The sequence below is a fragment of the Gobio gobio genome, assembly GCF_949357685.1.
Source record: "Gobio gobio genome assembly, chromosome: 17".
Lineage (NCBI taxonomy): Eukaryota > Metazoa > Chordata > Actinopteri > Cypriniformes > Gobionidae > Gobio > Gobio gobio.
In genome coordinates, this window is record NC_137110.1 from 37,188,751 (window position 1) to 37,215,069 (window position 26,319).

The 26,319-nt window shown below is 39.2% G+C and overlaps 1 protein-coding gene across 3 annotated transcripts in view; it reads right to left on the reverse strand.

The window, feature by feature from the left end:
* asic4b (acid-sensing (proton-gated) ion channel family member 4b) overlaps positions 1-25,929 on the reverse strand; it is a 69,557-nt gene extending 43,628 nt beyond the window's left edge. Inside the window, exons 1-4 of one of the 3 annotated variants that reach the window (XM_079841529.1) lie at positions 25,791-25,929; positions 25,592-25,708; positions 13,518-13,733; positions 12,616-13,173 (exon numbers count right to left, since the gene is read on the reverse strand). In XM_079841529.1, coding sequence (XP_079697655.1) covers positions 12,616-13,119 — 504 coding nt within the window. In that variant the 5' untranslated portion in view covers positions 13,120-13,173; positions 13,518-13,733; positions 25,592-25,708; positions 25,791-25,929. Of the gene's footprint in view, positions 1-12,615; positions 13,972-25,591; positions 25,709-25,790 lie in introns of those variants that run through there. The other 2 variants (XM_079841530.1, XM_079841528.1) reach the window with 2 other exon arrangements.
* Positions 25,930-26,319: the final 390 nt, after the last annotated feature.

A 26,319-nucleotide genomic window follows, 5' to 3' on the forward strand; every position in this document is an offset into this window, starting at 1 on the left:
ATATTTAAGGAGAAACACAGTGATGTGAAGTAACTGTTTGTGGTATATCACATCTGAGATCTACAAGTTATTTGTTTTTGTGTGTGCATTTGTGTGTATGTTGAGATTTTTTAATTGAATGTGTGAGAATCTTGCTTTAAATTTATGGTGAGCAGAAGCATTTCAGTGTCAGGTATGTGTGAGTGATTAGCCAAATCCAGTGAGTGGCAGGAAGGACCCATCCATTGTCATCTCAGTGGCAGGGAGCTCTGATGAATGTTTCATGTGAGTTTCACTAATCTATGCCTCTCTATTGTGGAAAATCAAGCATGCAAAATCATTACCGAGCTAAAGGATGGAGGGAAAAGAGAGAACTGATCCATTGACCTCCACTGAGCTTGTTTATTCCTGTTCCCCCAAGGTCATTGTGTGGTCATTATTTACAGAAATGATTACTGCTGACTTTCTTGTATGCCAAAAATAGTAATTACATTTATCTCTGACAACCGGGATGTTGCAACCTTCGCACCTGAACCACTGGCTGCTTTTTCAAACATTTTCAAGATTTGAATGGAAATAGAATGGAAATGCAAATTGGAAGTGTTTTCTGAGTGACACTGTATAAGAAAAATAGTTTGCATATAATGCAATTTGACTATTGGATGAATAATATATCATAATAAAGCTTCTAATTATTGTTGCATGCATGAAAAATAGATTTGTATCTTTATGGGGAAATTATTTAAGATGTTTTCATCTCTCAATTGGTAGAAAGGGTAACAGTTGTACTGTACAGAGCTAGTACATGAAAATACAATAGTGATATGGGAGTATTTCAGGTGCATCAGAAGCTACATTTACATGGTGACATTTTGTTAATGTAATTAAACACTATGTTCAGATTCATCAGTCGGAAATAAATCAGGTAAAGTGATCGGATTGATGTGCAGTTATTTGTCACAAGCTTCAAATTGCACACACTGCACAAATATACAGTTTCACACTTTTTCAAAATGGACACACTAGCCATCCTCCTGCTTCTTCTAAACCAGACCTAATATTTATCTGTTTCAGGTCCTAATTAAGAGAGCATGAGCTCATTAAGCTTTGTGACATGCTGTTTATATTTATCAAGCAGTAAAAATGGAGAGTCTGCTCACTGCAGTGCAAATGGGTGGAGCTTACGTCTAGCTCCTCCTCGCTAGAGGCCCAACAAGGAGGAGCGAACGTAATTTGGTCCTAATGGGTGGAGCTAGAATATCCAACCACACCCTAATCCTACCCTAACCCTACCCATAACTCTATCCCTCCACCCCATTAGACGTCCAGAGAGGTGGAGCTGGACGTCATTTGACTGCAGTGAGTACCACTTCCCAGTACCACTCACAAAATGCCCCTTCCCAGACCCAAAACAAGGATCCACAAAGCAAGGACTTCACAGATGATGAGAGGAAAGAAAATTTTAGAATGACACGTCGTCTGCAATGAAATACACTATTTTGCTAAAAGTTTTGGGACGCCTGCCTTTGCATGCACATGAACTTTAATGACATCCTATTCTTAGTCCGTAGGGTTTAATATGGAGTTGGCCCACCCTTCGCAGCTATAACAGCTTCAACTCTTCTAGGAAGGCCTTCCACAAGGCTTAGGAGTGTGTTTATGGGAATTTTTTACCTTTCTTCTAGAAGCGCATTCGTGAGGTCAGGCACTGATGTTGGACGAGAGGGCCTGGCTCGCAGTCTCCGCTCTAATTCCCAAAGGAGTTATATCAGGTTGAGGTCAGGACTTTCAAGTTCCTCCACACCAAACTCACTCATCCATGTCTTTATGGACCTTGCTTTGTTCACTGGTGCGCAGTCATGTTGGAACAGGAAAAGGCCATCCCCAAACTGTTCCCACAAAGTTGGGAGCATGAAAAGGACCAAAATGTCTTGGTATGCTGAACTATTAGTTGCTGTTGTTCCTAATTGCTTCCACTTTGTTATAATACCACTAACAGTTGACTGTGGAATATTTAGTAGTGAGGAAATTTCACGAATGGACTTATTGCACAGGTGGCAACCTATCACGGTACCACACTTGAATTTACTGAGCTCCTGAGAGCGACCCATTCTTTCACAAATGTTTGTAGAAGCAGTCTGCATGCCTAGGTTCTTGATTTTATACACCTGTGGCCATGGAAGTGATTGCAACACCTGCATTCAATTATTTGGAGGGGTGTCCCAATACTTTTGGCAATATAGTGTACTTCCCTACTATATAGTATGCAAAAAAACAGTACACCATCAGAGTAGTATGTCCGAATATATAGTATCCAGATGACCAAGTATACAACTTCCTTTCAGATTCTGAAATGTGCTTCTGATGGACACTTTACTATCCCACAAGGCCAAACAAACTCTTTTATTGGTTGGTGAGGGTGTCAATACACAGCTTGTGGCCCTTAAGATTATGTAGCAGCCTATTTTTGGTACTGAAACAAAATAATGATTTTTAAGGCTCTCTATAATCAGTTCATCCTATGAGTTGGACAACTAGACAGGCACAATTTTTGTTTGAGAGCCATAAAAGGGCCATTATGATCTCCGGAGACAGGAGAAGAGGAGAATAGTTGACACAACTGACACCATAGGATATAGTGTGGCAGATTTAGTACATCCGAATTTCATTCATACTACACACATTCATACTTTTTTAACTGTTGCAAAGTAAGTTTCAAACCAAATGTAATACCTAATATATAGAATGCGATTTTCGGACGATTTTGTATGTGCAACAACAACAGCTAGTTCCGTGTCAGGTTTAACCACCACCCCCCAACAATCCGACTTAAATTTTAATCAAATTAGACCAATTCCTTCTGATTAATGTGGTTACATGTGACTTTTTTTTGGGAATGGGCTACTAGTCTGATTACAAACAGATTATTAGGGTCCATGTAAACACAGCTACATAAGGGACGTACTATAGATTTCTGGTTGTTCAGTTGGAATGTTTAAGACTAAAGATGTATTTAAGATGCTCTTTAAAATGAATGTCATAAAACTAATCCTGTTTGAACTCACATATGTTAATAGCTTTTCATTGATTTTAGTTGACATAATAGTTGTGCTTTAGCTGTGCCAGGTGGATTGTAGAAGGATTGATTAAACACTCTCTATTATTATTGGTTGGTGAGGGTGTCAATACACAGCTTGTGGCCCTTAAGCCTATGTAGTCCATTTTTGGTACTGAAACAAAGTAATGATTTTGAAGGCTCTCTAATTGTTTAGTCCTATGAGATGGACAACTAGACAGGCACAATTTTTGTGTCAGAGCCATAAAAGGGCCCATTAGGATCCATGGAGACAGAAGAACAGATAGATCAACTTGTAGCTTACAGAGTGTTTGGCTTGTAGAGAGAGGTCTCACATCTCTAATATTCTCTAAAACTCTAAAAAGGTTTGGATGGTTGAAATAGAATGAAAGCACGTTTATTCAGCACTAGACCACACTGCAAATTACTTTATCGTTAGAGAACTAACCCAAAATAAAAATAAAGAATGTGATAATTAACTCTTACACAGCCAGTCAAAAAATAAACACACAATATACGATATTAATAATTTATAGTATTAAAAAAATTATTTGTGGCACTTGTACATGGTAATCTAATCATGCCTTTTTTTGTATTAACAGATACATTTGGCACTTCTGACTTTATCATAACAAAGAACAGACAAAAGAGTAACAATTTATTTTGACGGTCCACTTTAGATATTTTACTAACTATAAGTAACTTGCAATTACATGTCAACTAACTCTCATTAGATATATATTAGTAGACTGCCTGCTTAATACTGTAACAAGGGGGGGTGAAACACTCAGTTTCAGTAAATCCCATGTCAATCTTGAGTACCTATAGAGTAGTATTGCATCCTTCTTATCTCTGAAAAGTCTTTAGTTTTATTATATTTATAAAAGAAAGTTAGGCTGTACTGAGTCTTTCCGAAAAAAAAAACGAGCGGCAGGAGGCATATCGTGTGGGCGGAGCTAAAGAATGACGGGCGTGCGCAGCTATTGCATTGAAAGCGTCTGAAAGCTCTGACATCCTTAAATGTGGAGAAAAAAAAAAGCGTTATCCTAAATAAACCATTGAGATCAATCAGATTTAGCCATACATATATGATCCAGAATCAGATCTAGATGCTGAAATTGAACAGGAGAAGCAGCAACGACAACTACAGCAGGACTTCTCAATGGTATGTACTGTAACTTATATATGCTTAGCGGCTTGTCATGCTTGCAAGTTTTACAATATTTGTGTGTGTCCACTCATGGTTTATGAGGACATAATTTGGTTTATCGACTGTATGTGATTTACTACTCAACTTTGACTGAAATAACCACTCGTTACAACCGAGGTGTGCAGCAAAGCATTTGTGAAGCCACAACACGCACAACCTTGAGGCGGATGGGCTACAACAGCAGAAGACCCCACCGGGTACCACTCATCTCCACTACAAATAGGAAAAAGAGGCTACAATTTGCACAAGCTCACCAAAATTGGACAGTTGAAGACTGGAAAAATGCTGCCTGGTCTGATGAGTCTCGATTTCTGTTGAGACTTTAAGATGGTAGAGTCAGAATTTGGCGTAAACAGAATGAGAACATGGCTCCATCATGCCTTGTTACCACTGTGCAGGCTGGTGGTGGTGGTGTAATGGTGTGGGGGATCAAATTGGTTTCTTGAACATGACAATGAGTTCACTGTACTAAAATGGCCCCCACAGTCACCAGATCTCAACCCAATAGAGCATCTTTGGGATGTGGTGGAACGGGAGCTTCGTGCCCTGGATGTGCATCCCACAAATCTCCATCAACTGCAAGATGCTATCCAATCAATATGGGCCAACATTTCTAAAGAATGCTTTTAGCACCTTGTTGAATCAATGCCACGTAGAATTAAGGCAGTTCTGAAGGCGAAAGGGGATCAAACACAGTATTAGTATGGTGTTCTTAATAATCCTTTAGGTGAGTGTATATATATGAAGACTTCAGATGCAAAAGCCTCTAAGTCTGTCTGACGTTTTTCTTTAAAATAATAATTTTTGTCAGGCTCCTATGTATAGGTTTCTGCCTAAGTTCCGGTACTTCTGAATGGGATGAGCCTGGATTTAGTGGGTTTGAAGTGAAAGTATTTTATGAACGTATACTATATGCGGAGAGCATTCACTCAGTATCGTTATCTAATTTTTGACCGAAGTGGCTTTTATATATATACAGAAGTGCAATAGCAGCAAGTGCAGGATATACAATGGATGCGTAAGTGCAGGACATGGATATGTACTGAATATGTATAAATATGTATAAATAGAGAGACGTTATTACTATAAACAGAACTGAATTTACAGGTGAATATGTACAGTGAATAAATATACAGATGGCTATTACTATAAACAGAATTTACAGGTGAATATGTACTATGAATACAATATACAGATGGCTATTACTATAAACAGAATTTTACAGATAGAGGTATACAATAATATGCTAGGCTAATATGAGGAATAGCAGTGGATTAGGGTAGTGCAATAAATTATGGACAGAGCTATCCGGAAAAAAAAAAAAAAAACGGTAGATAAAACGGTCTACATTTAACCATGAGAAACTCCAGGTTAGCTGAACAATGACTCCCAACAATAGCAGAGTTTGTGCACCAAGCTTTGTTAATATAAATGCACAATCCACCCCCTCTGCTCTTCCCGGAGCCATCTAGTGTTCTATCCGCCCGGAGTGTGTGGAGTCCCGCTAGCTCAATAGCGGTGTCCGGTATTCCGCTGTTTAACCAGGTTTCAGTGAAGATTAGGACGTTACAGTTCAAAAGTTTCTTACTGTGTGTAATGCTGAGTCGAATCTCCTCCATTTTGTTCACTAGCGATCGTACATTGGCAAGGAAAATGCTGGGTAAAGAGAGCCGGTAAGGAGTTAGCCTTAGCTTAGCTCTTAGACCCCCACGCTTACCCCGCCTTTGTTTACGATCACAGCGCCGCCTTCTAGCACTTCCGCCCGGCCGGGCAGAGCGCATCGCCTCGGGCGTCCTAGCGATCTCAGGAAGGAGTCGAAGATTGTCCATAAAACTGTCGGAAATTCGCAAACCAATATCCAAAAGCTCACAACGGGTGTACGATGTAAAAGCACAACTGTTCTGTACGAACAGACCCGAGATGAACAAGAAAAATACCGCAAAATTGCAGAATCTGGAGAGACGCTGAGCCTCGCGATCTACTCGCGCCGCCATCTTGGTCTACCCAATATATATATATATATATTTTTTTTATATATATATATATATATATATATATATATATATATAAAAGCCACTTCGGTCAAAAATATATATACATTCAGGTGCTGGTCATATAATTAGAATATCATCAAAAAGTTGATTTATTTCACTAATTACATTCAAAAAGTGAAACTTGTGTATTATATTCCTTCATTACACACAGAATGATATATTTCAAATCCTTATTTCTTTTAATTTTGATGATTATAACTGACAACTAAGGAAAATCCCAAATTCAGGATCTCAAAAAATTTGAATATTGTGAAAAGGTTCAATATTGAAGACACCTGGTGCCACACTCTAATCAGGTAACTAACTCAAAACACCTGCAAAGGCCTTTAAATGGTCCCTCAGTCTAGTTCTGTAGGCTACACAATCATGGGGAAGACTGCTGACTTGAAAGTTGTCCAAAAGACGACCATCGACACCTTGCACAAGGAGGGCAAGACACAAAAGGTCATTGCAAAAGAGGCTGGCTGTGCACAGAGCTCTGGCTGTGCACAGAGCTCCAAGCGCATTAATAGAGAGGCAAAGGGAAGGAAAAGATGTGGTAGAAAAAAGTGTACAAGCAATAGGGATAACCGCACCCAGGAGAGGATTGTGAAACAAAACCCATTAAAAAATGTGGGGGAGATACACAAAGAGTGGACTGCAGCTGGAGTCAGTGCTTCAAGAACCACTATGCACAGACGTATGCAAGACATGGTTTTCAGCTGTCGCATTCCTTGTGTCAAGCCACTCTTGAACAACAGACAGCGTCAGAAGCGTCTCGCCTGGGCTAAAGACAAAAAGGACTGGACAGCTGCTGAGTGGTCCAAAGTTATGTTCTCTGATGAAAGTAAATTTTGCATTTCCTTTGGAAATCAGGGTCCCAGAGTCTGGAGGAAGAGGGGAGAGGCACACAATCCACATTGCTTGAGGTCCAGTGTAAAGTTTCCACAGTCAGTGATGGTTTGGGGTGCCATGTCATCTGCTGGTGTTGGTCCACTGTGTTTTATGAGGTCCAAGGTCAACGCAGCCGTATACCAGGAAGTTTTAGAGCACTTCATGCTTCCTGCTGCTGACCAATGTTATGGAGATGCAGATTTCATTATCGAACAGGATTTGGCACCTGCACACAGTGCCAAAGCAACCAGTACCTGGTTTAAGGACCATGGTATCCCTGTTCTTAATTGGCCAGCAAACTCGCCTGACCGTAACCCCATAGAAAATCTATGGGGTATTGTGAAGAGGAAGATGCGATATGCCAGACCCAACAATCCAGAAGAGCTGAAGGCCACTATCAGAGCAACCTGGGCTCTCATAACACCTGAGCAGTGCCACAGATTGATCGACTCCATGCCACACCGCATTGCTGCAGTAATTCAAGCAAAAGGAGCCCCAACTAAGTATTGAGTGTGGTACATGCTCATACTTTTCAGTTGGCCAAGATTTCTAAAAATCCTTTCTTTGTACTGGTCTTAAGTAATATTCTAATTTTCTGAGATACTGAATTTGGGATTTTCCTTAGTTGTCAGTTATAATCATCAAAATTAAAAGAAATAAACATTTGAAATATATCAGTCTGTGTGTAATGAATTAATATAAAGTTTCACTTTTTGAATGGAATTAATGAAATAAATCAACTTTTTGATGATATTCTAATTATATGACCCGCACCTGTATATATATATATATATATATATATATATATATATATATATATATATATATATATATATATATATATATATATATATATATATATATATATATATATATATATATATATATATATATATATATATATATATATACACACACACGATTGGCTTCATCACTCTGTCTCCTCTCCACCAATCAGCTGGTGTGTGGTTGGTGTTCTGGCGCAATATGGCTGCCGTCGCATCATCCAGGTGGTTGATGAAGAGCCCAACCCCCCCCCCCCCCCCCCTATGTAAAATGCTTTGAATGCCTAGAAAAGTGCTATATAAATGTAACAAATGATTATTATTAAAACTCAGCAGCCGTCTTCAGCGTCCTTGTTAATGTGCCCACCTCCCATGCTGGAGTCACCAGTTCGAATCCTGCTCAGAGTGGTGTGAGTCGAACTGTAGGGGTTACATTAGTAAAGTGTCTGGACCATCAAAATAAAGTGTAACCAACAAAAATATTATTCTCGCCAAGAACTGTCCACTTCGACAGGAAAAGGCTGATCCAATGCTGTATCAAAACCATTAGTCACTGTTCATGTTTTACATGACAGGCAGGTACATTTTAAAATAGATTGGCTGGCATAACTCACTCCAATAATGGCACAACAATATAAGCAAACAACTATTGACAACAAAATGTCCTTATGTTCAATCTTTCTCATCTTACATGTAGCTTACTTCCATTTTAAACCACTAATTTACAGACACTAGAATTAATTTGTCATGCATTTATATTTTTAATACAACAAATAGTACAGTAGCACTACTTAATTTCTATGCCACAAGATGTCTACAGAGGCATTATTGCATCAAGCAACCTCAAATTCCACAGACTTTAAGACTTCTATAACATCCTGCTGCAATGTCAGTACATAACAAGGGCTTTATGTCAAAGCTATGATGTGTTAAACTCACAGGTACTGTATTAAATGTGTTTTGGCACTGCTACATGACCTGTTGACAAAACAGGAAATCATAACTGAGCAACAAAGGAGCCTAATAAGGATGGTTCAAGATCTGAAGACATCAGAGAGATCACAGCTGCTATATGACTTCTTAGATCAAAGAGCATGAAACGTTTAACTAAATAATGTCAGCAGAATAAACACATACCAAAAAATTGAAAGCTAACTAACAGCACCAAATGCGAGTAAAAATTGGCTTTGGCAAGTGAATAACACTACAACTGGGCAGCAGTTTTAACAACTGCAACATAAAAAAAGGGGTTAAATCCCAATGTACTAATGTAATTTCATGCTATCATTCACATGCTATTGAAATCCTTGTAAATATGACTTTCCTACTCGGAAATTGGACATGAACGCCCTCTCAAGTCGAATTTACTACTGGGAAACTAATTTTGATACCCGAGTTTCCGAGTTGGGCGTGCCAAAAACTTTAAACATGCACTCTTAAAAAAAAAGGTTCTATATGGCACCAAAAATGGTTCTTTGTCCTAATCATAGAGGAACCACTTTTGGTGCTATATAGCACCATATCTTAACATATTCTGTAAATGGTAGCGGTGCTATATAGCACCTTAGTTAGCGGTGCTATATAGCACCTTAGTCAAAGAACCGGTGAAGAACCTCTGAAGAACCGCTGAAGAACCACTGAACCACTGAGCCAAGAACCAAGTGCCATATAGAACCTTTTTTTTTTTTTTTGTGTGGCGGACGGGAGAACGATTTCTATAGTGACTGGTATTCTTTATTCGTCTTTTCCACAACAGCTACATTGCCCTGTCTTGTAGTTAAAGTACTGCATATTTACAGAGTGGCAAGAAAAATTATGCGAACCCCTTGCAGAATCTGTGAAAATATGAATAATTTTAACCAAATAAGAGAGATCATACAAAATGCATGTTATTTTTTATTTAGTACTGTCCTGAATAAGATATTTTACATAAAATATGTTTGCATATAGTCCACAAGACAAAATTGCTGAATTTATAAAAAATGTACCTGTTCTAAAGTTTATGAACCTTTGATTCTTAATACTGTGTGTCGTTACCTGGATGATCCACGACTGTTTTTTGCTTTGTTTTGTGATGGTTGTTCTTGAGTCCCCCCAGTTAAATTGTTCTTCAAAAAAAAAAAAAACTTTTGAACTGGATGATGTCACAATTTTTCTTATTTTGTTTAAATATATATATATATATATTTTTTTTTTTCATTTAGTACTCCCTTCGGAAGCAACAGAAGATACTTGTATGTTTCCAGACAAATTAAGACAAAGACAAATTAAGTACAATTTACCTGATCTTCAAATTCAAAATGTTTTCACCCCTCTGCTCTTAAAGCATCATATTTCCTTTTGGAGAATCAGAAAATGTTTGAAACTTTTTTAATAGTTGTGTTTGTGTCCCTCAATTGTCCTCATATTGAAAAAATGGATCTCAAAATCATACAGTCACTGCTGGAAATGGTTCAAATATGGAAAAGATGCTGGAGAACTGAAGTTGCAGGACCTGGAGGATTTTTGTCCCCACAGAACATTGTGCTTAACTGCTCAGGACAAACTAGGGACTTATGAACAACCATCACTAAAAACAAAAACAAAAACAAAAAAAACAGTTAGTGGATCATCCAGGTAGTGACATAATATTAAGAGCCAAGGGTTCATAAACTTTTGAATTGGGTCATTTTTATAAACATTTTTAACAGCTTTTTTTTTATATATAGTCTTGTGGACTATATGTAAACATATTTTATGTAGAATCTTTTTCTGGACAGTACTAAATAAAAAAAAAATAACAAGCATTTTGTATGACCTCTCTTATTTTATTACAATTATTCACATTTTCACAGATTCTGCAATGAGTTCACATACTTTTTCTTGCCACTGTATATGAATAACCATTTGAAGAATATTGTATGTTTTATACACAGGGATAGCATGTCAATTTCCATTTAGAGAGCATGGTGAATGTTTATATTAACAAATGACATGCTACATTTTAAATTAAATTAAATACAATTTTCTGTTCTGTGTTTGTACTGTGGGGTTGTGTCCTGTGTTTGGTCTGTGTGATATTGTATTTTAGGATTATTTTAGGAGTAACAGGTGATACTTGGTGATGGTGATGGACTTGAATATTAAGTCCACACCAAATTTCCCTATTGGGTACAATAATGTATTTTTCAGTATTTCATTCAAATATGTTCAATTCATTTTGGCTGTAATAATTTCCCCCCAAGAACAAATCTGGTGTCCTCCATGATCCCTATTCTTTCCAACAACAAAGCACTTGAATGTGACAAGCTCGAAATTACGACTTCAAAAGTGGAAAGTAGAAACTGATGACCATTGCCTTATTTTTTTATGTAATCTACATGATCAATTCAAGCCAAAGAAATGCATATGGACAGTAACTGTCTCAAATTCTAACTTTCACATGAAAAATTAGGAAGCCAAAAATCTTTTTTTTTTCCCATTATCTTTGTGACAATATTACTACATTTATAATAATATACTACTAATAATAAACTAATAATACTACAAATATAAAAAAATAAAACATAAGCTACTATAAAAGAACCATATCAAAATTACCTTTTAGATAAGAAGGTTTTAGAAGGTTTAGAGTTTGCCAAATGCACACTTATTTGAAATACTGTAGATTTGGAGAGTAGGATGTTAGGATATTGATTTTAGCTCTCCAAATGCAAATGGGAAAATACTTTCATACGGACAGGTTACAGTTTACAATGTCAATCACTGACATACAGACTGTCAGCAATATGCACAAAAAAAATGCAGCAATTTGAATGTACATAATCATATATACGTTATACTCTGGCAAACAAATTTGTGAACAGGATCATGCAGTAAATCACCTGCCTAAACCTTCATTGCTGAATGCCATGAAATCAGATGATTATATTCAAAACTATGCATAAGAAACGAAGAAAGTGAAGGAGTTAACATCAGAGAAAAGGAGTAAATTAGTTACATGAGGAGGACTCGAACTCAGAGAGAGCTGATATCCTTGGCAGAAGTCTCATGGTCTCACGGAACATCTCTCTTATCTTATCCTGTCTAGAGTGATAGAAGGAGCCCTAAAAGGAAATTACTGACTGAAATTACAGCAACAACAGCAAAACTGAAAAGAATCACACCATCGTGACAAGTACCAAAAAATGTCAATGTAAGCAAGGGAACTTTCTTTGGAGAGTTGAGAGCGTGTCTCCTCAAGGCTGATTGGGCTAATGCAGGAATCATGTCGCTTGTCCCTCTCCTGAATTTTTCATCCATTCTCTGGCCAAAATAAGCCTCAGCATCAGATGGGACAGACTATGATGTAACTGGAAATGAAAGGGGTGTAGAAAGCGGGATAGAAATGTGGCAGATCTTAAATTGAGATGGCAAATAAGTGCATTGTTCCACTGTCGCCCCAGCATGGAGGCTAGACACGGATGGGGATTCATTTCCTCTTTCCACACAAATCATTGCTGTTAGCTGTCTCTCATACTGAAAAGACTGAAGGATTCATTGTAAAATATTGCTCAAAGTCACCAAACAAAGAAAGCCATATTTCCAAATGACCTTAACCCAACACAATTATATCTTTTTTTTGCATCTGGTAGCCATTCATAAGCTTGCGCTACTCACCACACTGAAATCTTCGCTTGAGCAGTTCTGCCCGCTGAAGTTGCAGCTCTTCAGCATGTCTTCCAACTGGTGGCCAGTCCGCTGGAAAATGTCTAGCATGTCAGGCGGTGGGTACTGGAGCTCACTTGGCCGGTGTCCTTTACGGCTCTTGGGCGGCAGGCCGGTGAGGTTAGCCAAGTGGTAGATATCCGCGTCTGTGAGGGCGGAGAAGCGGAATCGGTTGACGTTACAGACCGTGATGGCCGGGAAGGTGAGCTCACGGTGGGTTTCTTCCCTCAGTGATGTGAGGTGAGGATGCTCTAGATAAGTTGCCGCGCTCCATGTCGCCTGGTACAGGAAGAGACCAAGCGACACCAACAGTGCCAGTCCCCAGAGGGTCTGTCTAAAGCCCAAGCGTCCTGACGTCCCCAATACCCGAGCCAGACCGTGAAGAGAAGAGGAGCTAGCAAAGGACGACAGGTCAACCATGCCTCCTTTTCGCTGCCGAAGGCCTTCATCTAGCATGCCGGTTCTGCCTCCGTCTGTCGAGGCCCCCTTGGCTTCGTCACCCTCAGCAAACTTGATTTTACAAACAAATTCGATGGGCATGTGGTTAGCCAGGGCTGCGTGTGAAGAGCCCTTTGCAAATTACTCTGATACCTCCTGCTGATCTATCCCTGAGCCTCTGCTCCTTTCCGTTTCGCCGGCTATTCTACCGCAACGTGGCTGTTGGTAATTTTTTTCCCTAAATCTTCTTTCTCTAAGGTTGTTATTTTCTCCCGTACCCAACTGCGTCCTATTTATAACAAATATTACTCTTATCAGTATCACCTCTGATCTTTTTCTCTATCAGCTCTGCTTTTTCGACTTTTTCTACACACTTTTTCTACTCTGTCCATCTACTCTCAGTCAGTCTCTCCTACCTCCGCACTTTTTCCTCAGATTCTCATCTCTCTTTTGTTCTCTTCCATCCTTTGCTTCCACTCTCTCCTTATTTTCTCCTTGGTTTGTGCTGTGGTCTGCTGCTGTTTGAGGAGCAGAGTGCAGATTGTGAGAGGAGGTGCTTCGTTCGGCGTGTGAGTGCCCCAGGATGTGCCACAGCCGTAGACTCCAGAGAGAGTAGAGGCATGAGCTGGAGACTATGAGAGAAGGATGAGAGCGAGAGAGAGAGAGAGAGAGAGAGAGAGACACACACACACACATACATGAGTTCCACAGCTCTCCTCAGCTGCTCGCTGACGGCTGACGTAGCTGCTGCCTGAACTCCTCTCGCACACTCAGGGAAAGAGAGCGAGAGAGCGATGGAGAGAGTAAGGGAACTGGAGAGAGAGCTGGTATGAAAGACAGCGTGTGTGAATGCTGCCCTCGCTATATGCCCTACAAGAAAGAGGAGGGGAAAGAGAGTGGAAGGAGAGGTGTTTAATATTATATGAGCGGAGAAGGCAGGGGTTCTTTCCCCTTCAGTGGAGAAGAGCCGTCCCTACCCACACTAGAGCTTTTATTTCTCTCACAGCAGCAGGTTGTTACATCCACTTACAGTGGTCACTCACTGTCTCCACCACCAACACTCTCTTTCTACCTCTCTCTTTGTTCTTACTTCTTTCTTCTACTCAGCAGGCGTAAACGTGGCTATAGGTAAAAAGGACCCAGGAATCTGAGAATGACTAGAGAAATTGCTTTGCAGTTGGTATGTCCTTCATGGTTTAAAGACTCCACAAGTTTGTTGTACATATTTTAACCTATTAATTCCAAAAATTCTATATATTTGCACACATGAATACTTATGATTACTAATGATATCACACTGAAATAAAGCATAACTTTTCTTTGTTTTACAAATTAGATTTTAAAGGAAATTATCATTATTGTTCGGTTCAGCTTTAACTTGTGTACTAATTCATTTATATTACTTTGTACTTTGCATTATGTACTATAAATACGGTTGCTTCTTATGACAAATTGCTTTTGGTGTTCCTCATTTGTAAGTTGCGGATAAAAGTGTCTGCTAAATGGAAAAATGTAAATAAATGCATCAAATAAAACAGAATGCTGACTATGTTTTACGGCATCCAATCCACTCTCTCCATACGTGATGCAGCCGAAGTGTTGTTTGTGGTGTTGTGTTAAAGAGTAACAATGTGAGACTAATGGTGGTGTTAATGAAGACTGAGAACACTGTAACGAGTGTGGGGCGACTCCTGAAGATCAATCTCCCTCCCTGCCGGAAAAGAGAATGACAGACCATTGATTAGATAGATGCGAGAACAAGTGATTAAGGAGTAGTGTGACCACACACAAACAAACACATGCGCACACACCTACCAAAACTCAGCAGCACATATTTAGTCCCTTTGGAGAAAGTGTTCATGAGTGGTTAGTGTAATATGTTATTCACCGCTCTTTGAATTGAAGCACATTAGATAACATCCCTAACACAAGGATATATATTCATAAATACAGTAAATACAAAGTCTTTTAGGGTGTGTTCTTTGGTCTGTGTTGCGTTCATATTTCAGTCAAACTGTACCAGAGATTTTTTGGAAGTCTTGTTTGATGTGGACCAGGTTTGGATGGAAGCGTTCACACTTTTTCAAATGAACCGCACAAAGGGCCAGTGATTTACTGATGAAGGGCAAATTAAAGTGACCAAAAATGACCAACGCAATCTACCAAGAGCAGCGCAAATTAGTAGCCTGGCTCCGCCCTCCTACGTACTTCCGCTCAATTTTCATTTTCCTTCAGTACTCTGGGACTGAGGTATATTCTTAAGTTTTCTCCGAACAAATTTTTACCAGTCCAATCAGCGAACAGAGGGAGTGGCTGAGAATGATGACGTTGATGTCGTGCGCTAGTTTGAGTTGAAGTTCAGTAATGGCGGCGGAGAAAGATGCAAGCGAAGCCATTCATTCCGTTGTGGCACCGCTGCCGAATATCCAAAAGTTAAAGCCGGAGCAAGAACAATCTTTGCTGAGTTTTGTTGGTTGCCATGATGTTGTGTCCCGGGAAAAGTTTGATTTTCCAGCTTGCTCCGTTAGTGGTGAAGGAGTTGGCTGAAGCCCCGGTAATTATTTCTTGTGCGGTCGGAAGGCATTGTCATCATTTACAGGGGCTAGTCAGTGATTTTATTGCCTTCTATCTCCCACCACCACCCACGTAAAAATCCCTGGCCGAATTACCTACTGTTTTGACAAACACCAAGGTCGTGTGGTAATTTAACTGCTGTACGAATCCACATCTTTGAGTTTTCAAGAATATATCACCTCAAAATTCACTGTTTATATCCTTTTTGACCACTGCAGAACACCGTGCGGTTGCACTTCGCTGTAATTTGGATGCATTTCTAAGTATTTTCAAGAGCAATATAATTCATCACCACTCAAAAAATAAAAGGAAGAAAAGCATGTTAACATTTGAATTGGGCCGTTATTTACGGCAGCATTTATTCTTATCAAGCATATGATATTTTATTTACAGTATACAATCATGTTATGGACCACGTGAGCAGCGTGTTCCAGATCACAAAACTCTCCCTTCCACCATGAATAAATCACAATCCGAATGCACAAGGTTTTATCACTGAGGTGGCTGCACATTTATTTTTACGGACTTCCATGTGAGAAATAAAGGCGGACAGCGCATGACATACGTCACGACCAAACGTTAGCGATTGGTTATGGCAGATCCAGAGTGGCTCTTGGCAGATCCAATAGTTTTAAACTTCAACAGAGTACCCGCCTTCAAGGAAGTAAACGCTTGTCAATGGAGGGTGGCCAGACTCTCAGTACAAATTAAATGTATGAGGACCAGGCAAGCAAATTAGCACCTGGTTTAAGTTTTTGGGCGGTAAATAATTGCAGAAATACCAGTAAATTGACGAGCGCAAACCTTAGTAAATCACCTTGCATGATTAATTTAAATACTCTCTTCCCATAAATTTTGCGTCTGAAAGGGAAACTCCTACAAATATGCTATAAGGTAGTCGCACGTCCATGCCCATTCAGCGCTATTTTTTCACTGCGGGTCTTTAGTTAATCCTGACAATCGTTTTTTAACGCCAAAAGAGGGTTTTCATTGGCGCAAGCTATTAGTAAATCTGCCGCTTTTGGTTTGTTTGGACGATGTGAACCCTGTTTTTCTCACTCACTTTCTTGACAAGCGTGACTATCTCACTCCAAGCAGAGAGAATGTATATCTAATTTCAGCTCGTCTTCAGCAGAAATGGACTCATGCATTCTTTAGAACATTTGCAGTACATTCACAGCAGATAGACACAAGTAACATTGTGTGCTGACGCTTTGAAAACAAAACCAAAGGTTCAAAAAGCAAAATGAGCAATGCTATGCATTTACCAGAACAAGGGGATACAGCTGCTGCTTTGATGATGCAAACGCACCACGGTTCGGAACCAAATATTATGTGAACACAGTCCAGCAGGCGCAGGGGGAGAGGGGGTTGTAGGTTGTGCGGTGCACCATGGTGGTGGGTTTTAAAGGGGTCAAGACAAGTCAAGACTTTTGGCATATAAGAGGTCTTTGTATCATTAATACATACTGCAAGTTCCATAAACTTAAAACATCCTCTTCATCAATAAAAAAAAACATTTAGTCAAGCTGTAAAAAGGCTTTGTTGGATCCAAGGTGACGTGACGTCACAGGGGCACAGTCATTTGTAAATGAATGCCTCTGGAGCAAGACAACAACAGCTACTTTTACATTATCGCATTGTTGTCCCCGCCCACTGGTGTTCAGTCGATGAGCAGCGAGTGGATCTAAAGTAGTTGTTTATGAAAAGATTGTGATAATAACAAGATTGTGATGCCATGAAGACGTTGCACTGTTTCTGGCTGTGGAAAAACATAATCTTTGCATAAGCTGACGAAGGATTCCAATGTCAGAGAAAAATGAATTCAGTTTATTTTTAACGAACATCCTAGTCATGTCAGATCTGACTTGTCTGTTTGTACCTTACATTAGTCTGTTTTGAGAACAAGCCGGAATACGATACTGGCTTTTCCCAAAAAACTTTGCTCAAAGAACAGGCTGTGCCAACTGTTCTGGCGCCAGTAAGGACCCCTATAAGCCTATAAGTAACTTATTTCATTTTTAAACCGGTAATGACGGTTAAATTCATAATAAATAATCCAATAAATCCTTATTATTCAAAGAACGCTCTCTTTATAATGGCTAAATCTGTCAATCACGCAGTGCAAGTTTATCTGGACACTTGCCGATCTTACACTACACAATGAATCTCTTACTGTATTTACATTGTGTTTGCGTTGTTAGCTTTGTTGAAAGCATTTCGTGAGAGTGCAAATTTGCGTGACAATGATCACTGCATTCACGCGATCAACAGACTGTCTGTCATGTGCTCAATGCTCATCAGTGCAACCTTACATGTGAATAGATCTAAATATAATGCAATAATCAACATTTTTCACGATTTGTTCATTTCGACAGCTGCAATAGTAAAAATGTAGTAAAAGTATTTGAGAGTGTTCCACGTGTAATACTTATTTCATATGCAAAGATGTCGGCCAATCACAGAAGTGGGCGTTTACATTGAAGTCTCACATCAGACATGCCTCTTCTAAAATCAGGATGGAAAATAGCCATTTATTTCTAAATTATGACAATTGTTTTGATGTAAAAATCATGTATAAGTGCACCTCTGGAAACATTATAAAAAAATAAAATAAAAAATCCAGTTCATGACCCCTTTAATTAAACCTACCAAGTGTGAGACTCAAAAATGCCTACCAGGAACAGAAATGATGTGTGAGAGAGAAAAAGGAGCAATAACGAGTTGGCCACTGTGAGGATGCTTTCTGTGTATGTAGTGCAATTTGATACTGCGCTTAGAAAAGTGCTTTCAAACAAGGTTGACTTGCCATCTGTCATCTAAAAGAAAATAATTTGGAAAATGTGTAATATAAGTATTATATAAAGTTATATTGCCTACTCAACAAACCTGCCTACCTGACTTTTCTTTTGAACAAATGCATCCATCTCATCAGAGAAAGCATTAGAAATTCAGAGGGCACTGGGGTCTGCTTTCTGATGACCAGTCTTTCAAAAGCAGTATGAGTTTTGAACAGAATTGGTCCTGTGAATCATAAAGTAATTTAGTCTGACAGAATTTCATTCAAAGAAACACTGAGGTGGGTCTTGGAGGTCAATGTCTGAGGAGATTTTGACCATGTCCCAATCTTGTTTCATTCAAACATAAAAAAGCCTACTATGTATCAACTTTTTCTTTGAAAAAACTGAGTAGTAGCCTGTCTATTCTGGCCACTAAACACTCAAGACGTACCAAAGCTTCAGAGACAGACCTGAAGACAGAAAGTCCATCTCATATTTATGAAGACATCTGAGAGCAAAAGAGAAGTGGTCCATCATTTATCCTTGCTGTGAGGAGAATGTTACGTGTTGCACTGCGGTATCGAAACATTCAAAGTCATGTAACAAAGTCTTGACACACCAGGCGAATCTTTGAGTCTCACCAACCATCTCATGAATGATTAATCTCCCCCCAGGTAGCATTGCTGACAGTGATCCACGCCCCCTCCCCCAACAAACACACAATCATACACACACTCAGCTTGAGAAAGATTTAAGGTGAAAGTAAGTGCTGCTCCACTTCTCCTTCGAGCTTCTCTGATAGCGGCCCACTTCTGACTTCTTTCCACGCATCAACCACTCCAAGCCACTCAGAGTGACAGAGGAGACGTTTTTAATGCCTCTCACACTTGATCTACTCTGCGATGATTCTCCCTGAACGGCTGTTATCAAATATATTTGGTAAATAAGGAGTGAGGACATCAGCGTTGGAGTGTTCTCTGATCTTTGTCTTTGTACTGTACATGGACTTCCTGTACCATCAAGAAAACAAAAAGTTTTCTTTTATTAATTTAGAATTGTTTGAAATCCCAGACAGCAACATACTGTCATATATATATATATATATATATATATATATATATATATATATATATATATATATATATATATATATATATATATATATATATATATATATATATATATATATATATATATATATATACACAGATCAGGCTTAACATTATGACTAATATTGTGTTGGTCCCACAGCCTGACCTGTCAAGGCATGGACTCCACTAGACCCCTGGAGGTGTGATGTGGTATCTGGCATCTAGATGTTAGCAGCAGATCCTTTAAGTTCAGTAAGTTGTGAGGTGGGGCCTCCATGGATCGAACTTGTTTGTTCAGCACATCCCACAGATGCTCGATTGGATTGATATCTGGGGAATTTGGAGGCCAAGTCAACACCTCAAACTCGTTGTTGTGCTCCTCAAACCCTTCCTGAACCATTTTTGCTTTGTGGCAGGGCGCATTATCCTGCTGAAAGAGGCCACAGCCACCAGGCAATTCCGTTTCCATGAAAGGGTGTACATGGTCTGCAACAATGCTTAGGTAGGTGGTAGGTGTCAAAGTGACATCCACATGGATGGCAGGACCCAAGGTTTCCCAGCAGAACATTGCCCAAAGCATCACACTGCCTATGCCGGCTTGCCTTCCCATAGTGCATCCTGGTGTCATGTGTTCCCCAGGTTAGCGATGGACAAGCACCCGGCCATCCATGTGATGTAAGAGAAAAAAAGACCAGGCCTCCTTCTTCCATTGCTCTGTGGTCCAGTTCTGGTGCTCATGTGCCCACTGTTGGCGCTTTCGGCGGTGGACAGGGGTCAGTATGGGCACCCTGACTAGTCTGTGGCTATACAGACCCATACGCAACAATCTGCGATGCACTGTGTATTCTGACACCTTTCTATCAGAACTTTCCTGCTTCTAACACATCAACTTTGAGGGCAAAATGTTCACTTGCTGCCTAATATATCCCACCCACTAACAGGTGCTGTGATGAAGAGATAATCAGTGTTATTCACTTCATTTGTCAGTGGTCATAATGTTATGCCTGATCGGTGTATATTCTAATTTAAAGCTTCAATGTAAACGCCACTGCTATACTGTATGTTTGGGTAACAATTTGCATATGAAATAAGTATTACATATGGAAAACAATGTGAAAACTTTACTACATTTTTACTATTACATATGCCAAGATTAACTAATCATGTTGATTATAGCATATTTAGATCTACTCCCATTGCATAAAAGTTTGCTGAGCAGTGTAGCCAATCAAAGTCATGCAACTTGAACCCATGAATGATGAATACTCATACATTAGAGATTCATTGAGCAGTGTGCATAGGCTTTCATTGATTAGGCCTATATGTGAAGTTTAGACAAAAGTGCTGAGTGAGAGTGCAGTCAGCAGTGATGGGAATAACGGCGTTACAGATAAACGGCGTTACTAACGGAATTATTTTTTTCAGTAACGAGTAATCAAACGAATTACTGTTTCTCCCGTTACAACGCCGTTAGCGTTACTGAGGGGAAAAAAGCGGCGTTAGTCGCGTTACTATAATCATGGGCGTCGGAACCATTGTATGTGAGTGGGACAAGACCCACCCACTTTTTACGATCAATGATATTGGACCCACTCACTTTTATCGTCTCTAACATTTAGCACATGTCTGTTTACCTACCCCTAATCGATACACACTTATTATTAAACACATAATAGACGCTTTATTTCCACTTTTCTAATATTTTCTTAATTTGTATTGAAAATAAATGCCTTTCCGATTTGATATGTGAATGGAAAACGGAGAAGATAGATTTCGGCGAATGCGGGACTCGAACCGCGGGTCGGTTTGTGTCAAAACTAGATAACGTGCGTCTTACCCCTACACTACTGTCGCTTTCAATGGTATGGCGATTTACGTAAATTTGTCTTTCCCACCTATACGTTTACTAAGTAAATTGGTATGTTTGTACTTAATGTAGTTTGCATCTACTCCAGTAAAAAATTTCTGAGGACCCACCCACATTTTTTTTGCTTCCGACGCCCATGACTATAATTGAGCTCACTGAAGCGCTTTTCATCCGAACAGGCTCTCTGTCAGTCGGACCTGCAACGTGTGTGTGTGTGTGTGTGTGTGTGTGTGCGTGCGTGTGCGCGCACCAGCTATGCGTGTTGGGGGTGGGTGCGGTGTTACACATAACTGATGATGATTGGTGGGTGGGAGACAAGGTTGAAGTTGATAGGTTGAGTTCACACCTATTTTTTTTCCACGGTCTATGGTTCACACACACACACACACACACACACACACAAATGACGCATACGCATATGCACATTCAGCGATGGTCCAACGACTTCAAAGGTAGCTTTCGCAAACTGGAAGTATAAGCGCTACTTTTCCCTCTTTGAGGTGAAAGGTAAGAATATTTAAGTAACGTGCAGCTTATGCGCAGGAAGAAAGAGTCTCTCCACGCCGGTGGCCAGTGATTCTGAAGCGCCTCACATCATCATATGCCACAAAATTAGTGACTAAAAACCCAGGTGATAACGTGAGCTCCACTACCAAAGGAAAGTATAGTACTGATAATATTTACACAATATTTACACTATAGTAGGTCTACTAATAATATTTACAATAATGCACTGAATTTGATAGGTGTCTCTCACATTGTCCCACAGCAACATTACAATAGTGCACATTAATGTACAATGTTTTATAATAATAATTTATTCTATTTAGTGTCCAATTCATTCATTTAACATATCTAATATTGGGGGCATCCAAGTTATTTGACATATTTGAACATTTGGGAAAAAAAAAAAAGTAATGCAGTAATTACTTTCCCTGGTAATTAGTTACTTTTATAATGATGTAACTCAGTTACTAACTCAGTTACTATTTGTAAGAAGTAACTAGTAACTATAACTAATTACTTTTTTAAAGTAACGTGCCCAACACTGGCAGTCAGTGAGCTCGCACTGTGTCGGACGGCTCTGGCGATTATAAAGGGAGCGTTCTTTCATCTCTATTATTTCATAAAATCTTGGAAGTAAACAAATTGTTTTGGAATCTTAAAAGATGTTCTCTTTCGAGAAAATATCAACACCTTCAGCATGAACCGGTGTCTGAGTCACATGTAATACATGCCAAGCAATTGTTGAAAAAAAGTGCAAATTTAGGAGATGTGTTTTGCCGTGCCCCTTATCTATTCCTTGGGACGCCGGACACAAGTTTTGTGTTCTTTGGTTAGGAGTGGAGCACGCTCGATCAACTCTCGAAGGAGCTGATTGTCCTCAATGATAGCATTTTACACTATGTGTTGATGTGTTGAGAAATTCATGCACTTACTAAATGCACATACTATAATCTATAAGCACCTTACACTTACACTTACACTATTTATGTTTCATGTCGCCTCTAAATAATAGGGCCTTACAATAGCCTAGTGAACACAGTTTCAGTATGCATTGAAATTAAAAATTCTGTATAGGTTTTTTAACAATTATAATTATATACTGTATAAATCTAAACTTTTCCCCATTATGAATGGATGTTGTGCACCAACAGTGCATACTTTCAGCATTTGCTGTCAGCAATGCCAAACCACACCCCCAGCAAATGACGAATTGGTCATTGCACAGGTGTAGTCAGAAGAGACACCCTTGAATAACACAAAAACTTGAAAAGGTTTTTAAAGAGGTGCATATCTGAAACCCACAGCCTATCATTATAGATAATCTGACTGACATATGCTTCGTTGCTCTCTTTTTGGATCTTTTCTTTTTCCGCCATGAAGTACAGCTAGATGACTCAAGAGGGAAGAAGCAACAGGAAAGAGATGAGTGGCAGAGGAACTAAAAAAGTGGTTTATGAAAGCAATGAATGAGTGTTGGGAAAAGCATAATGGTTTGTCCTGCTGTTTACAGAGTGCTTGAGTGGATTGTGGCCATATATATTAAACGTAATGTACAGAACACACAAATAGGCTCTAGTGCAGTTACACAGATGTCTTTGCTGTAAGAAAGAACCTGACTTCCTTTTTGCATCAAGGTAATTCGGGGGCGTTGTAATCACTTTGATCAACTGAGACGGTTCACATAGGAAATGCAGCAGGCTTTGGCCTACTCTTTGATCAGGGAATGTGCAATTCTAGGCTAAGAAGATATTCATGTCTCCTGGGAGAGCATTTCAGTTACTATCAATCCCACCTGAGACGTACTACAAAGCAGCTATGGGGAAAGCCATTCTGGATTTATATGTACCTGTTATCTGTAACCGCTCCTTGCTCATTTCCAGGTGTCTAGGTGTGAGATCGAAGACATCAGATGCAGTGAGCTGAAGGATGTCTAGCGCATTTTGGTCTCCCTGAATACTAGAGTAGGGAACCGCAGTACAGGGTGTACAGCATGAGCACTTAACAAACATATGCATCACCAAGAACAGTTCATTCATCTTGAGGTAAGGGAAAGTGTTGGTGTTTTAATATCTTGCAGCATTTCTTTGTTAACAAAACTAATACATTGCATGTTTGATTTAGTGGGCATTTTCTAGTCTCACCACAGGTTTGGAATTCTTCCAGATTAAATAAATGATAAAGATACAACTCTTCTCAGGGAAAATCGATATATTACACACACTTAAGAAACACTCTATACGACTGCCTCAGTCAGAGCGATGGAAAACAACCTGTCTGTCTAATTTAGGAATCAATCTCCTTCTTTCCTCACACAGGAGAAAGAGGGTTCATTAGATCACCCCATGCCACTCCAAAACTGAGGTGTTTCATATTTATGCAAATGATTTCTGTTTATCAGACTGCCTCAGGCACCATGTCTAAATGAGAAGATGAATGCCATTATTGATGCTCATAATGCAGGAAAAAATAAAGGGGTGCTGAAAATACATGAATATATTAACTAAAAAAATCTTTGTGGACAATTTAGCTCTAAACACACGTCTAGCCTTTTCCTGTCCGAGTGACAGAATGCTCTGAAATATGATGAGAAGTTTGTGATTCTATAACTATAGCTATAGTGATTAGTATTTGTTTCACACTCTGTAATTGAGATCATTAGAATTGTTAAAACCAGAATTTATGTTCCTGCCTGCTTTCATTTGAAAATAGTAATACTCTGATAGAGAATACCCAGGAGGACAGTTGACTGAACATGCCATGGGTATATATTGTGCAATGTTTGCTCACACTCATCAAAATAGGTCTGTTTTCTTGGAACCGCATCTGTAGCCTACATCTTTCTGCACCTTGGGGGGACCATCGCATCATCTTTTAGGTTACAGAAGAAGATGAGTAAGATGATTTGGCCACACAGAACCATTTTGATTTATACAAGCCTGTGCAGGGCTGGCCTGAAGCTTTTCCCTGGGGTATACTGTCAGTTAAAATGTATTCCCCTCCATCAAGCTGTCCATATTTATCTATCTCCTCTTTTAGCCTGCACATAGTCACTCCAAACTTAATTTGTGGGGACATGACAGGCATAGAGAGGATACTTGAAATTGGACAAAGTTGATGATAAAAATGGTATTTTGCAGTGGTCTGTTGAACTGCAATACGTTCTGGCCTTGAGCGTACCCTAATAATGCAAGAATTTTAAATAATTAGGCTGAGTGAAAATCTGTTCAACTTGAATCAATCTTATTGTTTGTCTCCCATCTCTAACAATGTTAAGAGTCTAGTCATTTTGAGAAAATAGCAGAGTGTGTATCATGTTGATGCAAAACAAGTGAATAAAATTGAATCAACCCCCCAAAAATGACCTTTGAGACAGATAACAACAAAACACAGTCCACTGCATAATTTATGTTCTGTGCACTCAGAAAATTCTTGCTTCTTTTCTATAATGTCCCTTAAAAAGTGCAGGAATATTTGATAATACTATTACTAATTATCACTTTCAAGATATTATTTAAATAAATGTCCATAATTATTGTCATGTTAGTGAATAAAATAAAATAAATGTAATAAAACAGTTGTCTGTGCATGCAGGAAAACCATGAGCAAGATAAACATACAGTTGAAAAGGGATAGTTCACCCTGAAATGAAAATAAAGCCATCTTTTACTCACTCTGCAGTTGTTCTAATGCCCTATTGTCCTTCTGTCTTTTTCGGACCTCAAAAGCAGGAATTAAAAAAATAGTCCTGCACGCGCTCCTTCCTATAATAGCAGTGGATAGCGACCAGGCTAAAACATTACAAAAAATAACAAAAGTATCTTAGTATCTTAAACTTATTACGCGAGTCATACCTGCTCTGATTTCACTGACATAAAATCGTGTCATGGTCATGATGAGGAAAGCATATGCACAGGAAGACTGTTTCCAGATCTGTAACATCTAAAGGAGAGATTCTGGCTGTAAGCCCCCAGATACTCCCAGTGTCCTTTCTGGTAATGGCTTTGACACTGGGTTCAAAGACACAAAGCAGACATTGCATAACACAACCTCAAGTACTTCATCTCCGTCAAACACCTATGAAGCCAAACCAATCACAGCAGTTGTGAAACCCAGACAATAAACAGTATAGTCCACTAGTTCTACAAAGGTTACAGAAGCAAGCAAATCAAACAAATGCTAAATCAAGCACACAGAGTGCTTCTGAAATGCTCTTGAACAACAATATATCTGTCATTGTTAAACGTCTTCTCAAACATGTCCCTTTTAGACCCTAAAATCATTTTTCAGATAAATGCAGCTCTAGTCTTGACCTATTATTATTCAGCAAAAAAAAAGAAGGAGTGAGGGACAGGTTGGAAGGAGGAAGAGAGCACAGCATAAATATATCTGTGGAAGATGT